This window comes from Gopherus flavomarginatus, chromosome 1 (genome assembly GCF_025201925.1).
Source record: "Gopherus flavomarginatus isolate rGopFla2 chromosome 1, rGopFla2.mat.asm, whole genome shotgun sequence".
NCBI lineage: Eukaryota > Metazoa > Chordata > Testudines > Testudinidae > Gopherus > Gopherus flavomarginatus.
The window spans coordinates 17,622,058-17,641,660 of record NC_066617.1 but is presented as its reverse complement, the minus strand read 5'-3'; the positions used below and the strand labels follow the sequence as shown (position 1 = coordinate 17,641,660).

Below are 19,603 nucleotides of genomic sequence, written 5' to 3'. Positions count from 1 at the left end.
GTTGTACCATCGTGTCAAGGCATCCTATAGAAAAAAACCTATAAATTAGTACTTCTGTATTTAACAGATAGCTATTGTGTGCTAAATATAGAAGAAATCACTTATTTTACTGCAATGAAAGTTCTTTTTAGCCAGTCTAGTCAGATACTCACATTTAGTTTGAAGGTGAACAAATGTATGATTCATTCCTGGTGGTCACTGGTTTCCAGGGACGTTACACCAAGGATGATTTTGACCCCACGTCAGTCTAATTGCCATTAATTGGTCAGTGTTTGCAGAAGAGCTTTGAGGGGGAAACTAAGTAAGACTATAAGGACTGCCATATTGGACCAGATCAATGTTCGTTTTCTGACTTCGAACTGACTCTGTTCCTCTCTAGGTCAACTGCTCCACAATTATTAGTTCTTGGGTAGTGATGGGGACAGAGAGAGGGATAGCTCAGTGGTTTAAGCATTGGCCTCCCAAAACCAGGGTTGTGAGCTCAATCCTTGAGGGGGCCACTTAGGGAATCTGGGGCAAAATCAGTGCTTAGTCCTGCTAGTGAAGGCAGGGGGCTGGACTTGATGATCTTTCAAGGTCCCTTCCAGTTCTATGAGATAGGTATAGCTCCATATAAATAAATAAATATATATATAGGTGAGCTAGAAAATGGTTGGGATTTGTCTTTGATTCAAATGCCATCCAACAAGTTTAGGGCCTGATCTTATTCCTACAAATACTTTCTACTGAGCATAGTGCTTTTGACTGTGGTCAGACTACAGTGAACATGACTCCTCATGGTAGCAAGCAGTATGCTCATTAGCATTTGTAAGATTTGGCTCTTTGCTTGCAAAATTGAGCTTTTATGAGATTTCTTGTTCTGGCCAGACACTGGGCTGAGTGAGCAGTCTGTACTATGAATTGTGATTCCTTGAGTTTTTGCAGTCTCCAATGCATAACCCTCCAGAGTTTTGTTCCTTGCAAAAAAAAAAAAATTAAATTGTGCTCATTAAGAAACCTACTCTGTCCAAGTCAGTGAAGTTACATACTTCGTCAAAGTTTTAACAAAAGAGTGGAAGGATGAACAGGCTGGTGAAGGCAGCTGCTGTGCTAAAGATTCTCCCTCCGACACAGAGTCTATTTCTGGAGTGGCTAACCTATTATGTGATTATCGGAGCTTGTGTGTATCAGAGTTTGTCCATCAGGAAACTATATTGAAACCATCCATCACAGCATGCCCCAAATGGTCTATCATGCTGCTGTCTAGTAAAAGTCTCCCATCGCAGACAGGTCCTGTTCAGATGCCTGTCCCAGATGTCTGCAAATGTGATCTTGGCTATCACTCTGAGAACATTTAGATGGAATTTATGATTTAATGTTCCGCTGAGCTGCATCGACTGAATCCATCTCCCACCTTTATAAATAATATTGAGCTTCTGTTCCTGAATTCTTTGGTCAAGGCCCTTATTCTTTTTATTCTGAAATACATCACATGCAAAACCACTCAAAAGATGTTAGTGAGTCTGAGTAGATTTAAAACAAAAAAGCTTTTTGGTAGAGTAATCCATTGGCTGATCGTGCTCCCATTGGTGCCAATGGGAAACAAAATAGTTCAGCGAATAGGACACCGTCTGGGAGTTGAGAGACTTGAGTTCTGTTCCTGGCTTTACCAGTGACCGTGGGCTGGTCATGTCATCTGTCTGTGCCTCAGTTTCCTCATCTGTAAAATAGGGGTAATGTGTCCAATCCAATACTCACTGAAATCACTAGAAGTACTCCCATTGGCTTGAATGCACATTGGATCAGGCCCACTGATACTTCCCTTCCTTTGAAGAGCAATGTGAGAGCTACAGGTGAAAAGTGCTACGTGAGACCAACTATGATTATTTCACCACTGACTGAAATGAGAGCAGGAGTAAACTCTGGGAAGCAGGGAGGTAGCAAGTCATTTGGCTCATGCTCCAGACTTAGTTCTGTTCTTTAAATAAAATAAAAAATGAGACTCTGCTCGTGGAAAGGGCTCAGAGCCCTGGACTCCTGTCAGGCCCAAGTATTGCAGGACCCTGAGCACTCAGCTCCCCAATGAAGTCCATGGGACTTAAGGGATTTTGGCCGTTACAGAAGGCCCTCAAAACCTGTCAGGATCCAAACTGGCTGCAGAAGATGTTGAGGGTAGTCAGCATGGTTTTAGGTTATTCCGGTTCATCCCGACCTTGAAGAAGGGCCACGAATTTGTCTCTATTTTGATTCTTTTAGGAGTGAGTAAGGGGATCTAATAATAATCCTAGGAAAAAACTAGTATCCAAACAACTTTCGTTTCCTTGTTTTTTACGCATCTGTGCTCCCCTCTGTCCCCAGCTACAGTGAAGAGCTTGATATGCTCTGACAAAGAACTATTGATAGTGTGCTTGTGTGAATTGGCCTGGCGCTGGTCACAGCCAACTTCTGTGAGACCTACTGCCCTCGTTTTACAATACACTCCAGTGTCCTGAGCCATTTGTGAAAGGTCAGAAATGAACAGAGAAATGGACTGGAGTCAAACTCATGTAGTCCTATAAATATCAGTCATAATCAAAGGCAGTTTATTCCACTCGCTCCCTGTCTCTTGCTCTGTGGGTGTGGGCGTCTCGCTCTGTTGTGCTCTCCCAGATGCGACCCTGTGCTTCTGACTGTGAAGCTCTAAAAGGAAGAGAGCGCGTATACTTAGGCTTGGACTTTCACTTTCCACATATGGAATAATCCTTGGACCCTCTGTCAGCAGCAGGAGAGCAGGTTTTAGGTCTGGTAGCCCTGAGTCTGAGAATTACCCAAGCTCAGATGTTATGTTTTTTATTTACGGGTAAAGAAAAACCAGTGAAATAACACGTGAAATAACACGTTTGTTACAGTTAAAGAAATAGCTTCAGTGATAGACAATTTGAACTGGGACTCTTGAGGTTCTTCTGTTTGCTGGACCTGAACTAACATTTGCCTTCACAATGACTTTAGCAGCTAAACTAGAAGACATTGAAGTTACGCTGGAGCACCTGCTAATGGATGTGTTTGTAAGTAAACCACAATTTCCTATTCAAAGCGAGAGGCTAATAACCCAGAAAGAGACATCAAATTTAATAGTACGTTAAAGTGTTTCATTGACCTAACCGCTTTAGATTTTCTAATCAACAGTATGTCCAGCAATACCCAGAGTGTTATGGAAGAGCAATGTCTTCTGTTCCAAGTGATCATATAGAAAACAAGAAAAGTCTGACTCGGAGGCAGGATATATTTTGCACTTGTTTTGTAAAATATGCACAATTGAGAGATGGCTTTGGACTTAATAGCTCTAGGAATATTTTGTAGATGGGAGTATTGAAAACTACAGTGACAGAGCATCTAGACAGCATACCCCTCAGCATCAAGTGCCCTTCTCTTTAGCATTTTGATAGCTATTAAATCACAGATCTTGATCTTGGGTTTTTGTTTTATTTCTAAAATAGATGAATGATCCAACAAAGTATATTATGTTTTCAAGAAAATGATCCCTGTGTCTGATCTCTGCTACTGTATGCTGGTGTAAATCTGGAGTTTCTCCCTTGCAATCATCAAGGCTCCTATCCTAAAAGTAATGGAGCTATTTTAGATGCAGTGGTTTTCAACCTGTGGTCCACAGACCCGTGGGGGTCTGCAGGATATTGCTAAGATTTCCAAAGGGGCCTGTGCCTCCATTTGAAAATTTTTAGGGGTCCGCAAATGAAAAAAGGTTGAAAATCACTGCACTGGAGCAGCTGACATTATGGGATTTTAATCTTTTTTGAAGAATTAGTTTTTAAAAATAACAAAATATTTTAAACAAGATTTCGAGCAACTTTTCCTGAATAGTGACATATTTTGAGTAATGTGCAAAGTGTAACATTTCCAGCTGTTGTGTATTAAGATGGTAAAACGCTGTGCAAGGGAGACAATTCTGCATTTGTGTCTATGCAAACAGCAATCGGTAGGAGTCTCTGTGCACTGGAAGGGGTTGTGGACAAGTCGTTTTCCTTGGAGTGTTGCAATCACTTTAAAAATTTGGAGGCACAATACATTTCAGCCTACTCATAATTTTGAAACATTGAATCAGGTTAGTTCTAGTGCTACTGAAAGGTTCTGGATTGGCTGACCTGGAGACTGAAGTCCCTGAAGAGCAAGTGTCATTAAACAAAGCAGGGGACTGGACTAGATGACCTCTCAAGGTCCCTTCAAGTCCTATGATTCTATGGACATTTGCTGTACCGAGGTACTTTACATTGTGGTACTTGCAGTATTTCCTGTTGTTAGAGTGGAAAATACTATGGTCAATTTAACCGTTGCAAAGAGTGTCCAGTTTTCATTCCTATGTTTGTCCAATCACACCTGAGCAACTGTGCAAGATTCCTACGCCACCCTGCAACCATGCTTCATCCCTGACTAAACAGCTTGCCTCTGGCACTGAGAGCAATCCACTCTCTGTTCCCATTCAGTCCTAATCTTGCTAGCTGCATAGTGACAGCTTTTTTAGCTTGAACTCTGTCCATTGTTTTCTACCCACTTGTCCATCCCGTCTCTCTCTGCAGCATTCTTATGACAACATGCAGGAAAAAAAATTAAAATAATCCAAATAAAATATGGGTCAGATTCATAGTAAGTGTAAATTGGCATAGCCCCTTATATGCGTGCACACACACACCCCACAATCCCCAACTACATTTATATAATTGGGGATGGAGCTTTTTGGATTGTGTATAAGTGCCAGTTTTCCAAGTTAGGTGCTAAGTATCCTCAGTCCTCTTGAACTCAATGGGAGTCAAGAGAGCTCAGCAACTTTTGGCACCTTGCAGGACTTGGCCCTAAGGGCATGCTGGGTCCAAGTCTTTTTATATTCATTTCCACTTGTCTTTCAGAATCACTGTAATAGTGGATGCTGTTATGGGTAAAGACCCCTAGAATGGACAGATGGTCTTAGCCACAAAGTTCAGATCTGGATCTAAATGCCCTTGTGTTCTGATATGGGGGGGTTGGTTGGGAACCATTTCTAAATTAGAAATCAAAAGGTCCCTCCACCCCAGTCAGTGCTGGATTATCCTCTATCTAGACATCAGTCTATCTACATTCTTATATTGACCTCTGCTGGCACCTGATGATGTCACCTGTCTCTTGCTGGTGACATCATCTGTCTATCATCTGCTCTGTCAGCAAATGACAGTCTCTGGGTTTTTTTCTAGTCAATAAATGTGGGGGGGGAAAAAGAATAGGAATATTGATGCAGGCAAGCAGGGGTGGCAAGTTATATGGGCCCGTGGTGCCCGGGCTCCATCAATGTTTGGGGCTGGGTCTCTCCCCTGTCCCTGCCTCCCACCCCGCCACACCTACCCTACATGTCCCCCAACCCCCACTTGCTGCCCCCGTACATCTCCTCTAGTCCTCGTCCCTGCCTCTCCCCTGCAGCTCCACCCTGACTCCGCTCTTGTGGCTCCCTGCATCAACTGCTGCTGCTGGGTCCTATGCCCTCCATCTATTAATGCCAGGGCAAGCTGTCTTGCCCCTGCCCTTCTGCCTTGAAGGTCCCTTCCTTTTTTTGGGTGGGACCCTCCACCAGCACAGCCCCCCCACCCACCGTCACCGCTCCTGCCCCACACTGAGGGGCAGCCCCATCCCCCACCCCCAGTGAGGGGCAGCAGCAGGGGAGGAGGCGTACATGTGATGGCAGCCCCCCCCCGGCACCCACAACAGGGGAGGCTAGGGGTTTCCTGGACCTGAGGGGGAGCCTAGGAGCACCTGCAGTGAGAGTGGTGTGGGGTAAGTGTGCTGACAGGGGGATGAGGGGGCCCCACCCTCAGAACTCACTGCTATCAGTGAGGAGAGGGCTGCCGGCAGTCATCCTCTCTGGCCCCAGCCCCGGGGCAGCCTTCCTGCACCCCAGACTCATCCCCAACCCAGAGCCTGCACGCCCCCCGACACCCCAACCCTCTGCCCTAGCCCTGAGCCTCTCCAACACCCCACATCCTTCACCCCACACCCTCTCCCACCCCCTAACTCCCTCCCAGAGCCTGCACCCCTCCTGCACTCCCACCCCTTGCCCCAGCCCAGAGCCTGCACCTTGCACCCCCACCTTCTGACCCAGCCCGGAGCCTGCACCGAGCACCCAAACTCCCTCCCAGAGGCCAACCTCTCACCTCTTCTGCACCCAAACTCCCTCCCAAAGCCTTAGGCAGGTGGGAGTGGAGTTTAGGGGGATGGGCTCTGGGTACCACCAAAATTTCTACAAACCTGCCACCCCTATAAAGAAGGGTAGTCCTGGGAGAGAACTTGGGTGAATAAGCAGTTTTTTGTATTTAGCTCTGGGTGTGATGAGATTAGTGTTCATTCTTATTCCTTCTGGTGGTAAATTCTATAGCCTTAGTCTGGCCCCTCTGAAGGCTCCGCATTCTATACTCATGATTCCCCCTCCCACCTCAATTGGTCAACATTTTCATTCTCCCAGTAGAAGGTAGCTGTCAGATGGAGATCCTGTTGCAAAGAGCTGGTTTGTCAAGTAGACTTAGGACCAATTCTATGTATGTTTAACCCACACCAGTTCAGTATGGCATGCTCTCTTCCTCTGGTGGTAAATTGGCCCAATATAGAAAATAATGAGCCTTCTACAGGCCTGGCTAAGTGAGGTGGAGACCCTAACTCAGGCATGAGAGGCTTGTGCTTTGTAAGCCTGAGGTCATGGAATCATAGAAGATTAAAGTTGGAAGAGACCTCAGGAGGTCATATAGTGCTGCTCAAAGCAGGACCAACCTCAACTAAATCATCCAGCCAGGGCTTTGTCAAGCCGGGCCCTAAAAACCTCTAAGGCTGGAGATTCCACCACCTCCCTACTTCACCACCCTCCTAGTGAAATAGTGTTTCCTAATATACAACCTGGACCTCCCCCACTGAAACTTGAGACCATTTCTCCTTGTTCTGTCATCTGCCACCACTGAGAACAGCCAAGCTCCATCCTCTTTGGACTCCCCCTTCAGATAGTTGAAGGCTGCTGTCAAATCCCCCCTCACTCTTCTCTTCTGCAGACTAAATAAGCCTGGTTCCCTCAGCCTCTCCTCATAAGTCATGTGTCCCCTAATCATTGCCCTCCCCGGACTCTCTCCAATTTGTCTACATCCTTTCTGAAGTGTGTGTGTGTGTGGGGTGGGGATCTAGGTTCAATCCTTGTGGCCGATGACTCACCCAGCGTAACACATTGCTTTGAAAGTCAGGCTGGCGACCCTGAACTAGACTCTGTGCTCAGTGGAGAACCACTGCATAAAATGGCAAATCAGGGCCATGTAATCCCTTTGAGCAGCAAGGCTGTTGTGTTCTGCACTAGCTGTAAGCTTCATCCCTAGACATAGAGACTTGCCATAATTAAGCCTAGATGTTACAAATGTGGAGTCATTTTGCCTGCTAGGGTCAGGCACAATCTTCTAACCAAACTCCAATGATGTACTACGTGCGTTTTCTATACTGGCTTGCCATGCTCTTGGGCTGTGCTTGTCATTGTTTGCTTTATCACCCCTAATGAAAAGATAGTATAAAGAGACTCTGAGACAGGGGACAGAAAAGCTGACGTGAAATTCATGTTCTGCCTGTGCTTCATTTTGAAGCACATGCCGTTGTCATAGATCATTCTAGTGGCCAAGTTGATATAGAGTCATTTGCATATTACCTAGCACTTTACCATTACCAGGAAAATCAAAACACAGCTTAGCACTGCCCAAACCAGAGTAACTGAAGTGAGCTGTAGGCAGACAGTTCTGCCACCCAGTAAAAAGAACCACTTGGGAATGATCCTAAAGAACGTTCCAAACCATACATCTTTATCAATGTCAGTTTTATGGCTTCAAGAGCGAGGTGATTTATCACTGCTGCTGTTTCAATCCTCTTGTGCCCTCCGTTGCTCCAAACCAAAAGGTTGCTTACAAGACTGGGTAATTGTAGCGTATGACGCTGGAGCATTAAAATTCTGCCTTTCCTTTGTCAAAGGATTGTCCTTGTTTCTTTTTCTTTTCTTTTCTGGAACTCGGTGTCACTTCAATAAAACATATCTCACAGGGCTCAGAGTGGAATTTGAAGGCTCCAGGACTGCATATCTCATCACACAAATGAGCGCTCATGTCAATTTTATCATAGTGTGGAACGAGGGAGCAGCAGACAGAAAATGAGAAGCAGTCTCTGGGGATCTAAACATGAGTCGACTCCTTGCTCAGGCAAACTCCCCATTGACTGTGATTGACTTCAGCAAGGACTGCAGGATTTGGCCCATTGTCACTTACTGGTCCAGGCAGTTCACCTCAGCTTGAAGCATGTTCTTCTCACTTGAGTACCCTTTAACTGATAGGTCAGTATTAATAGCACTGAGGACACCAGAGTAAAAGTCCTGAATAAGAGTAACTGGGGCCTTCTCAGTCACATCAGTGTAAATCTGGAGGAACTTCACTTGAGTGGCTTAACGGAGTTAAGGGTAGAAGCCAGGGCAGGATTTGGCAAAAGTTGTGTTTCATATTTTCCCCCATAAAGCTAATATTCCTCTTGAATAAGATTTTTGCAGAGGCTAAAAATTTGCATCCGCCTCACATTTGCCACAGCTTTCTCCCAGCACATAATGTATTTGTTACATTGTCATTCTACTATCTCAAAAGCAGCTGTTCCCATATGGACACTTCCTTTCCCTTCTTACTAAAGGGCATTGGAGAGCTTTGTTGGCTTCTGTGAGAGGAGATGAAAGGGAAACATCAGACATGACATTTCCTAATTAGCTGTCATCACCAGTGGGCTTCCTAGGAGCTGTTTGTTGAGAGGAGATTCTGCTGTGTTTGCAAGCCAAACCTGATGATTCACAGACAGGAACAGTTCAAAACTAAGGACACGAATCAGAGACCAGGTCATTGGCTATTTCCAAAGGCTTTAATAATAGTTCCAGGAAGTCTGGGGGCCAGGGGAGAAATCCTGGTGGTGTGACACAACATATCCAGGGAACAAATGCATGTTAAGTGGTTCATTGCTAGGTATCTGGGGTCTGTGCATGTTTAAACCAGTTGTTCACTAGTATTGGAGCCATTGACCCTGAATGTCAACTTCTCCAACAAAACCAGAAGCAAAGAAAGTAGAGAGAGAATAACTCGGATGGAAAAGGGAGTTCAAAAGAGGCAGTGATGCAATGGCCTGAGAAATGAGGCTTTGTACCGAGCCTGGAAGGCAGTGTAGCAGAATTCTGATGGGTTTATTCCAAGCAAGGATCCTCGAGCCAAGAATGCTGAATTCCCATCCCAATCCTGATAAAACCTCAGAGTGTTGCCTTGTGGGGGACTCAGTCATCAGCCAAGTATGAAGCCGTCTACCCAATCTACAGTGCATCTCCCTTCCTAACTGCCACCTTTCCAAAATCACCAGCCCTAACACTCCCTCCCTGTACACCAAGTATATCAGAAAGATCAGGGTCGAGGTGGGGAATAATGATGGGCCCTGTGTCTAGATGCAAGCCAGCCTATCCCAAGATAAAATGAGGCCTTCTGCTAGAAGTGATGGGGCTGCTGGTACACGGGGAGGCAGTGGGAAGCTGTAGCTCCTTGCCCCAGTACAGATATAGTAATGACAGCAGCAGCAGTCAACGGATAGCATTAGCAGCGCTTGCCTGATTCCAGAGTTCCACATACCCAGGTCCCAACATAGTTAACATAATAACAACAAGGGAAAGAAATTTAATATACTTTATTAATACCTGCATTTATGTAGGGGGAAATAAAGGCTTGGCTACCTGTTATGACCAAATGGCTACGTTCCTTATTCACTCTTCTTTCAGGTGCTGAGCAGCTAGTAGAAAAGGGTCTAACCCAAACTCTTATGCCCAATTAGGTCTCCAACTGCTGTCTTTATAGTAGGCAGGATGCAACCCCCAAATCGTAAGACAGCCAAACATATTGGGGGGGTCCATAAATCAACCTCTGAATCCCAAATCTTCAGGGGATGTCGATTTGCTGTTTGGAATCGGTCCATTGCAGAGATACAAACTGAGATCTAGAATTTGGGGTCAGGTCCATCTTGGACCAGTACCTCTGTGGTCCATCAGCAGCAACTGCACCAAGTGAGCCCAAAGGGAGCCTGACTCTGGTTGCACTGATAGGAGCTGTGGTGAGCTTTTTGAGTGTGTGGGTGGGGGAAGGGGGGAAATCACACTCTGCTGATCGTTTCTTACACTCACCATTGCTGATCCAAAATACTTGGAAAATATCCTCCCAGTCCATGCAAGAGCTGCCCACAACTGCAATACCCCGTGAAGATCTGGGGTATCTCTCTCCATCTGCCTTTTGGGGATGTGTACACCAAAGGGTTGTGGGAAAGAGGATAGGATTCCCTGTAGTCTATATAGTCCCTTGGAGTGAGCTGGATAGTACTGGGTGGAGCAGGCTGCACTGCTCGGGAAAGGACTGTGCCAGTCTGACACAACTGTAGAGAATGCCTACATGGAGGGTGCCGGGGTTGCTGCAGCATCTCCTGGCTTGAAGTGGTTTCCATCATAGACAGGGTTTACAGTTTGGTTCAATGGCTCCGAGCACCCTGAATATAAAAATTATTCCAGCACCATTACCTACATGCTTTAGCCTTTGCAGTCTGAAGTACCAAGACATAGACAGTGTCTCTTTTGTGTCATCTACAGCAATTAGCAAGCTTAATGAATTAATATAATAGGCACTTAATTAATAAAATAGAGATGTCCACGCCAGGCAACTATAACAATGATACCTAGCTCTCGTACAGTGCTTTTCATCAGCAGATCTCAGAGAGCTTTACAAAGAGACTCAGTACCATTTTACAGATGGAGAAACTGAGGCACAAAGCAAGGCAGAGATTTGCTCCAGATCACCCAACAGGCTGGTGGCTGAGCCAGGCATAAAACACAAGTCTCCTGAGTCCCACTCCAGTGCTGTATCCACTAGGCCACTATGGTTGGCCTGGGCATATGCAAAAGCATCCCCAACATGTCACATAGAGCCCATGTTCCAGCGGCAAAGTGTATCTAGTAGATAATCTTTGCAATCAATAGTATAAATAAGAGTGTTTATTTTCTCATTGTCGGTGCAATTACAGAGTTTATATTGTACGCTGTCCATTTCATAAACACAGGCGATCAATACCAGTTATCAAAATCCGTACTCGGCAACAGCACAGATGGGGAAGGCTGTCAAAAGGTTGTGATGGAAGACAAATCCACAAAGCAAACTCCATGCCTGGTTGGCCTCTTTCCTGCTTTAATCACACAAACTTTCTCTTGCCTGCTAGTAAGCCTCTGCTACCTGGAGATTACATCGCTCTTAATAACAAATACAATAATAAGGCATTATCAAAATGTAAAGTGATCCATTAACCTAGGTAGCGGCAACAAATCGCCTGGTTTAGCTGAGCTGCCAGGACTTGCTAATGGAAGAGTGAGCAGCTAGTTTGTACTTTGAGCAGTCACAAATCATGCATAATGTAAGAGAGCAACTGCTAACGTCAGCCCCTGTGAAATAGCTGATATTCTCATTTATTTATCAGAGGAATCAGATCTTTGAAGCAGCCCCTAATGAGATTCCCTTTGGCATTAACAGCATCCTCTGGTTTACCCTCTGCATCCACTGCCTGGTTTTTAAGCAACAGAATAAGGACTCATTTAAGGTCTGACCTTGCGCCGTTGAAGTCAATGGGAGTTTTATCATTGGACAGAAAGGGAGCAGAAACAGGCCCTTAGTTGTTGAATTGCAGTGGGAGTTGAGATTGCTCAGCACTTCCGAGCAGGTGTTCAACAGCTTGCAGGATTGGGTTCTCAGGAATACTATTAAGTAGATTTGGGGGCATGGGGGAAAGTATTATTTAAAAGAGCTTTTATAAAACCTGCTATGAATAAAAATATATATTTTTAAGAGCAAAATAGCAAATGCCAGTGAAAAGAGGTGAGGAGAGAGCAGTGGGGATTTATTTTATAAATTTCCTACAGTGATAGAAACTCCAAAACAGGTCAGTTCTCCAGTGTGTTCTTCTCCCCTTCAGCCAGTTTGGATCTGACCAGCTAGGGAGTCCCATGTTTGACCAAGCTCAAATTGGGTGTCACTGGGAGAGGTTACACCATGGAGGTCAGAATTTGACCTACCACTAACCTTGTGCTACTGCAAGAAAACCAGAAAGTGAAACTGTGCAGTCTAGGATGACTTGTCTGAGCTGAGTGAAAGGCACGAAGTAGACAATGTGAATGTAGAGCTGTGAATTAGATTAAAGTATTTAATGATTTAAGGTGCTATTAGTAACACAAGGAACAGTGAGAGTAATTAACCACTAGAACTTACTAGGGATGTGGTGGATTCTCCAGTGCTTGATGTCTACTGGAATGAAGACTGGATATCATTCCAAAAGAGATGCTGTAGCTCAAATAGAAGTGATGGGCTTACAAAGAAATTACTAGGGGAGGTTCTTTGGCCTGTGATGGGGGAGATCAGACTAGATGAGCATAATGGTCTCTTCTGGCTTTAAAAGCTATGAAGGTTAAAGCATAATTAAATACACATCTTCATTTTATTTTGACAGTGTTGACAATGCCGCTTTAAATTTCTACAAATCCAGTTTTTACTCTATTAGGAGAAAGGTACCCATCATCCTCTACTTACAGGCTCCTAACAGTAAAATACCATCTCGTTGAATAGCCTCATTTTTTGTGGAGGTGGTAGGGCCCTTTTAGATTCTCCTAAAAACTATCAGGATGCATCTACTTCTCTGCACTCTCAAATGACCTTCTGCCATGGCTGCCTTCCCTCTGACCACGTGACTTCTCTTGAGCAACTTCACTCCCCTATTTTCCTGCAGTTTAAGATCTTTTTTTTTTCCAAACAGGTGTTACTTTAATTGAAGAAAGAAAGAAACTTACAAAGCATATGAAGGATGAAAGAAAATAAATCTTCAGTGTTGTTTGACATAGTCCATATGTCACTTAGCTGTTGTACAGTCCTATTTAGAGCCCAAACCTGAAAAGTTCTGAGTACCTCCTAGGGATGCTCAGCATCTCATAGCTCATGCTGAAGTCAATGGGAGTGTCAGCACGATGCAGAATCAACCTCCTAATACTGTTGGATCCAATGCTGAGCACCTGCATCTCCCCTTGGAGTCATGGGTGCTCAGCATCTAGCCACTAACAAAAACTACACTCCGGTGATGGCCCAGATCAATGCATTACCACGCCTGTAAGTGTCACATCCAGCTTCTGCAGCCTGGCCATGATGTGGGAACATAGCATTGCTGCCAAATATCTCCTCTTTAATTTATGTAAAGGCCAAAGGCCTGTTCCCCCGATGATGTGGCAGTGGCATGTCTCCAAGGTACTTGTGCCAGACAACTTCCCTCCCTAATTCATTGCTGGCCCTCCGACTTATGTGGGAAAGTTAATAAAACTAAATTATTCTTAACTTTTATTATACAAACCAGGGGTTAAGTATGTACAAGAAAGCTCTAGGGGACTGGGGAACCAAGATTGACCTAGAGACAGTAAAACAGAAGGAAAACTATATATATATATATATATATATATATATATATATATATATATATATATATATATATATATATATATATATATATACAAGAAAAATTCTTCAGATAGAATACAGACAACCACTAATTCCTATGCTATAAAGAAGTTTGGCCAATGGCCTTTCACCAAAATACAGCCCCTGGCTAGCTTGCTAGGCCCTCTGGGGAATTTCCCATGCTCATTTCTGTAAGGTCTATTCCTGTACCATTGTGAATGCCTCTTGCAAGCACTCGCATCCACTGAAGTCACACCTCACAGGATTGGGCCAGCAGCAAGGAGAGTTTCCGTTTAGGTCTCCATTTGGGGATCATGCTCTTTTTACCCTCCCCTTTCTCATCAAAGCAACTGAAACCCTGTCGACCCAGCTGCAAACTCTCAAGCACTCAACTAAAAGATCCTGAAAGTGTCCATCCTTAGTTTGCCTTGCCCATGGCACGCAGACATCTCCCGCTCTGTACAGTCGAGCTATCTGATGTACTCATACAGGCCCCATCCTAATATCTGAGCACTTCACAATCTTAAATACATTTATCACCACCACACCCCTGTTTGGGAAGGAGGTGCTGTTATCCTCCATGTTACCAGTGGGAAACTGAGGCACAAAGAGGCCAAGTGACCTGGCCAAGGTCATACCAGAAGCCTGTGACAGAGCAGGGACTTTAACCCAGGTCTCCAGCTAGTGCCCTAACCACTGGACCATCCTTCCTCTCTTCCTGCATATGGCAGATAACAGCGCAGCCCTGTAGAGAAGAGCCTGCTTCCCCTTTTTTCTGTGTCCTAACATGGATCTTTCCAGTCCTGTGTCCCATCTGGGCCTCTGCTTAATGCTTTAGCGTACAGACGAGCCTGGATGTTCGAGTGTGCAGCACTGGGCTTTGGTTCGGCCCAGGATGCTTCAGGTCTGGATCTGAACTTCCCCAGATTTCAGAGATCCTTTATTTCAGATTGTTGGATTAGGCCCACCTCTACCAGCCCTGCCTATGTGCCAATGAACTTCCGCCAGTAAAAGTTAATGCTTTGTTGTGCAACATGGAGCTGCCATTAGAAATGTAAATCATCAGTAACAGCAATCAATTTGCACAGTGGATATGTTACCCAAGCTGTGTGGTTAACAGAGTAAAAGCCTCCAGTCATGTCCTATGCTGGGCTTCACATTAATGCTGACCGGCAGCCACTTAACCAGGCTGTTACAGCCAGTGTGTCTGTACATCCTAACTTGCTGTTCCGTTTAAAAGTGAAGGACATGGACTGCCCAGGTTAACCAAGAGAGGGGTGAGGTAAATGGATGGTGAAGGGAGAATTTTCTCTGCATATTAGTACAGGTCAGGCAGGTACATACACTGCTTTTCCTCTCTGCTTTTCAAGTCGCAGGGAAAAGTAAATGGAAAGTAAGCCTTCAGAATTCTCTCATGCTGAATTTCTTCCCTTAGCATGTGAATCAATGAAAGCCTATTCCACAGTACTTGTTTGCCTATGGAAAGTTGATGGGCAACTAAAGCTGAGCCACACAGGGCAAGCAGGCAGTGCCCAGCCAGCAGCGGCGTGTTTACCCAGAGTAGGAGCAGGCATAATATCACTGTATGTGCTATGGGGAGTTTATACACCTCCTCAAAAAATATGCTACATGTGACATGTTCCCACCAAGATGGGTGGGGCCAGGACACTGACTCCACCCAGCAATGCCTCCTTCTGGCCGTTCTGCACAGCCAGAGGCCCCTCCTCTACACTCATGCAATCCTGACAGTCAAATCATGGCTGCCTCCCGTGCAGGAGATTTCAATGGCAAAGGTGCTCCTTTTCCCCCCTATGACACCCAAATTAGAGCAGCCATTATATATTCCCCTTATAAAAGACCGGCAAAGCTAAGTGCATGGGAGTTACTTTCTTTCCTCTGCTAAGTCAAAGTTAGAAGTGTGATTTGCAATAAGACCCTTGGTGATTTTGCTCCTGGGCTAAGAGCCCTTGTGATGGGGTGTACTCGCCCCACACTGGAGTGGAAGGGGCTAAAGCAGCGCTCTTAACAGCAGAAGCCACACACACCCCGACCTTGCTGAGCATGCTCCAACTGCTGCTGCAGTATAAAAGTAGGCAGCCTAGCTCAGACAGGAGGAAGGATGCACCTCTAGCCAAGGAGCAGCCAGGATCCCAGATCATAGGAGCAGGAGATGCCGAGGCTCAGGCAGGGGCTGAGGTACTTGCGGACCCCTCAGGGAGATCACAGTTGACTCCTGAGAAGCCCAGAGACTCCAAAGACACCTCAACTTCAACTGCAGAACTTAAATCATGGTAGGAAGTAGCCTAGGGAGGGACTAGTCAGTGCCCTGGCAGCAGTCGGCATGTTGCGGGCAGATTGTCTGCCGACTTAGTGGAGAACCTATTTGCCACTACCAGGGCTCTGGGCTGGGACCCAGTGGAGCAGCGAGGGTCTGGGTCCCCCTACCCGGCCACCCCCTCTGGAGGGTGGCCCACTGAACCACCTCTCACTGACTCTGGCCATTAGGTTGCGCTTCCCCACAGCCAGGGGGACCTCTGCCGACCCTGACCATTGGCCCACTTTTCTCTGCAGCCTGGGGAGTCCTATTGACTCTGGCCAGTGGGTCACACTTCCCTGAAGTCCAGGGAGTCCTATTGGCTTTAACTGTGATCCTATCCCACCCTTCCCCCACCCCCAGGAGGACGGGGTGTACTGGCCCCGGGACAGTCCTTTTTACAATTTAAAGCCTGGATTAACCCTTTCATAACCCACCTGGGGTAAACGCCCCGTCACGTACGTAACACTTCTGAAAATCAGGCCTTTTAATTGTTTTACTCTGGATAGTTTTACTAAATGGAGCTGTTACTGACAGCACACCAACACAGCACATTATGTTTCAGTTTATGCCAGTGCCACTGCTAATTTCCATTTCCTAATCTCCACTGGGCATTTATTGACCTGAAATATGACTCTCAGGTTCCAGATGTAACAAACACCCATGTGTTTTGCATCAGTAAATTATTTTCTTTCCCCTTTTCATTAAGGATAAAAAGATGTCAAGTCTGATATAGTTATAGATTGGAATGTAATTCTCTGTGATATGTCGTTACCACAAACCACTGTTCCTGGCAGCCTGTAATTAGTGCTGGAGAGCCTCCATCTGATTAAACAGTTTCCCCTTTCAGCAGTTAGTAAATACCTCGCGTCTCTGTTGTGGGTCTTGTGGTGAGTCAGGTCAAGATGCTTGGTAGGAGTAGAGTTTGGATTTGATTGTCCCACTCTCTTTTAGCAGGGGATTTCTCTCTAAGCTTTAGGCGCGACATGAAGGAAAAGGTTTTTAACAGTCGATACAACTTTACCTATGTGCTAGGCGAAGTATCAGACTGACCCATGGATCTGCGGTCAGAGGGAGCTTCTGAATGGGGATCTCCCACTACAGAGGTGTCAGCTGCTGCTAGTCAACCATTCCCCAACCAACGGGGAAGAAGTGGGTAGGTTGAGGAGACATGCATAGTTCCATCTCATCAACCCTACTGAGAGTGCCTTTGTTTGTCAACAGAGTCTCTTATGCAGCATGTAATCTGCCTACGCTCACAAAACCCCACTGCCAGGGACATAGATGAGATGGGGCATGCTGAGGGCGTTGCATCTATGGCAAATTCTCCTAAATCGGCAACATTTTGGCTACAAACCCCTGCCCCCTGTGAGGGGGAGGAGCCCATGGAGTTCTCCTCCCCCTGGGCATCTGCTCTGGGCTGTTCCATGATGGGGGATCTGACCCTTGGTAGGAGAGAACCCATTTTTCCCAATTTCAAAGCCACTTTGCTGTTGTGGGTTCGACGGTGCAACGTGAATGTAGATATGGGGAAGGCAGGGGCAGCGGGGAAAGGAGAAAAGAGGAATTAAGGCAGCTAGCCAGATTCTCCTCCCATTTAGCGTAACTCCATTGACACCAGTGGAACTGCTCCTGATTTGCCGCATTGTAAGTGGGAGAAGAATCAGGCCCATTATGATCATAGGGCATACAGGGTGCCTGCATGTGCCAGCCCTGCAGTAGCTTACAGGGTAGTGGGTGTCATCTATCCCTGCCACTGCCACTGGTCCCCACTATCTGCCCCCAGCTCACTTCCACAGCCTCAATTCCTGGCCCACCCCACTCCTTGCCTCCTAACCACGGCACCCTGGGCGGTTGCCCACCCATAAGGCTGGTCCTGAGTGGGACTCTGACCCTAGTGGCTAGACCACATTGAGAGGCTGCTGCTGCTGCTGAACTAATGGAGCCGGTCCTCCAGCTCATGTCATAAAGACTCTTGCTTTTAGAGTAGGTCTTGGGTCCAACCATGTTAAATGATTCATCCAGGGATATCATTACACCCTCACTTGAGAAATGTTAGAAGAAATTGGGTAAGGCATAATGGGAATGATGTAGGCAGGAACCCTGAGAACCCAGGTCCTTAAATTAAATTACTGGAGAGATCTCTGCTAGCCCTGCTGTACATTAAATGGTCTAAAGCCTGAGGTTCTGGCTCAGACATGACTCATCCTGAGTCAGACACAATTTCCAATGGGCCAGATTGCCAGTCTTATTACACTGGTGTAAATCCAAAGAAATTCTATTGATGTCAATGGAGTGACTCCCCAGTTTTTGGTGTCAACAAGAACAGCATCTGGCTTTTAATGTTTGGTTCGAACTGGGAGGTGGTTAACATTAGAGAGAGATTTTTGATTGTCATGAAAAAAATACTTTTTTTAAAAAAAAAAGTTGAGTCAAAATCTGTAACCCTATCCCTAGTCTCTAGAAAGAATCTGTATCAGTCAGCCATGCTTAAGACATTTCCGTCTTTTCCTGTCTCTCTCACTCTGTTTGGCAGCACACATATGGAACTAATTAGGAACAAAGGCCGATTGTTTTTAATATTTGGAATTTCCCACATTAAGCTGCTGCTTTTTCTTTTTTTACTGCCTTTTAATGCATGCACATATGCTGGACAGATATATTCTTTTCTGTTTGTTATAAATGGTGTGCTGAAGGCCACATTCCCAATACCTCCTTTTGGGCTTTTAGACTTGAACCAAAAAAACCAAACCAAAGAAGTAAGGCATTAAATTGAGCACTATCCATAGGAGAAGAGATTAATCTCTGAAGCTTATCAGAGATCTGGCCAAAACTGGACTGATCTTAAGGAAAGAGCAGCGAGCCAAATTCTGCTCTGTTAGACCAAGTGAAATCAGAAAAACATCATGGAGTTGATGAAGTGACTCTCAGTTTGCACAGGTTAATTCAGATCCCGCCCAGTACCTGTAACAGAACATGGAAATACAGAATAGACCTTAAAAACAATCGTTAAATCACATATATTTGCTTTGGGACATTTCATTTGCAGAAATTGAAAGAAATTTGCCAAAGCTCAAATTGCCTCTGTACCAGTAAAACAATGGATATTGTTTCAACATAAGAACAGCCATACTGGGTCAGACCAAAGGTCCATCTAGCCCAGTATCCTGTCTTTCGACCGTGGCTAATACCAGGTGCCCTAGAAGAAAGAAACAGAACAGGTAATCATCAAACCTCTTATCTTCTGTAAAAGAAAATGTGATTGTCTTCTACTGTACAGTTGGATTCCAAGAGAAAGCAGAAGTACACATTAAAACTCTGATTCTGTACAGAATGTGTTACAGTAAAGTCCAGTTAACTTATTGTTTTAGTATTGGTGAAAGTAGCAGACACTTTTTAAAATAGGCATATAACTTTATATGTTTCCACTGGTATATGTGTGCATGTATAGTTATGGGGGCGGGGGTATTGTGAGTATGCATAAATGTGCATGCCTACCCATAATATATAGTGTGCTAGATATAATATGCAGTCTGGTGGGGGGGTATTAACTGAGCAGCCTGGAGAATCCTTTAAAGTCCAATTACTCTGTATGTGCTCCCCGATGTCTAGAAGAGAGTAATATCTGAATGTAGGATTTAACATTAATCTCTGCGCCAGATGGTGATAAACCAGATATTCTTTTTAAGGTGAACATGTGATCTACTGTACAGCAAACCAGAGGGGTCTGCCATCACGTGCT

At 45.2% G+C, this 19,603-nt stretch overlaps 1 protein-coding gene across 3 annotated transcripts in view; it reads left to right on the top strand.

The window, feature by feature from the left end:
* FRMD4A (FERM domain containing 4A) overlaps window positions 1-19,603 on the top strand; it is a 554,591-nt gene that overhangs the window by 221,431 nt on the left and 313,557 nt on the right. Inside the window, exon 1 of one of the 3 annotated variants that reach the window (XM_050936793.1) lies at window positions 2,741-3,023. The exons of the other annotated variants lie outside the window; for them this stretch is intronic. Within the exon in view, the coding sequence (XP_050792750.1) occupies window positions 2,958-3,023 (66 nt within the window). The 5' untranslated portion in view covers window positions 2,741-2,957. Of the gene's footprint in view, window positions 1-2,740; window positions 3,024-19,603 lie in introns of those variants that run through there. 3 annotated transcript variants of the gene reach the window in all.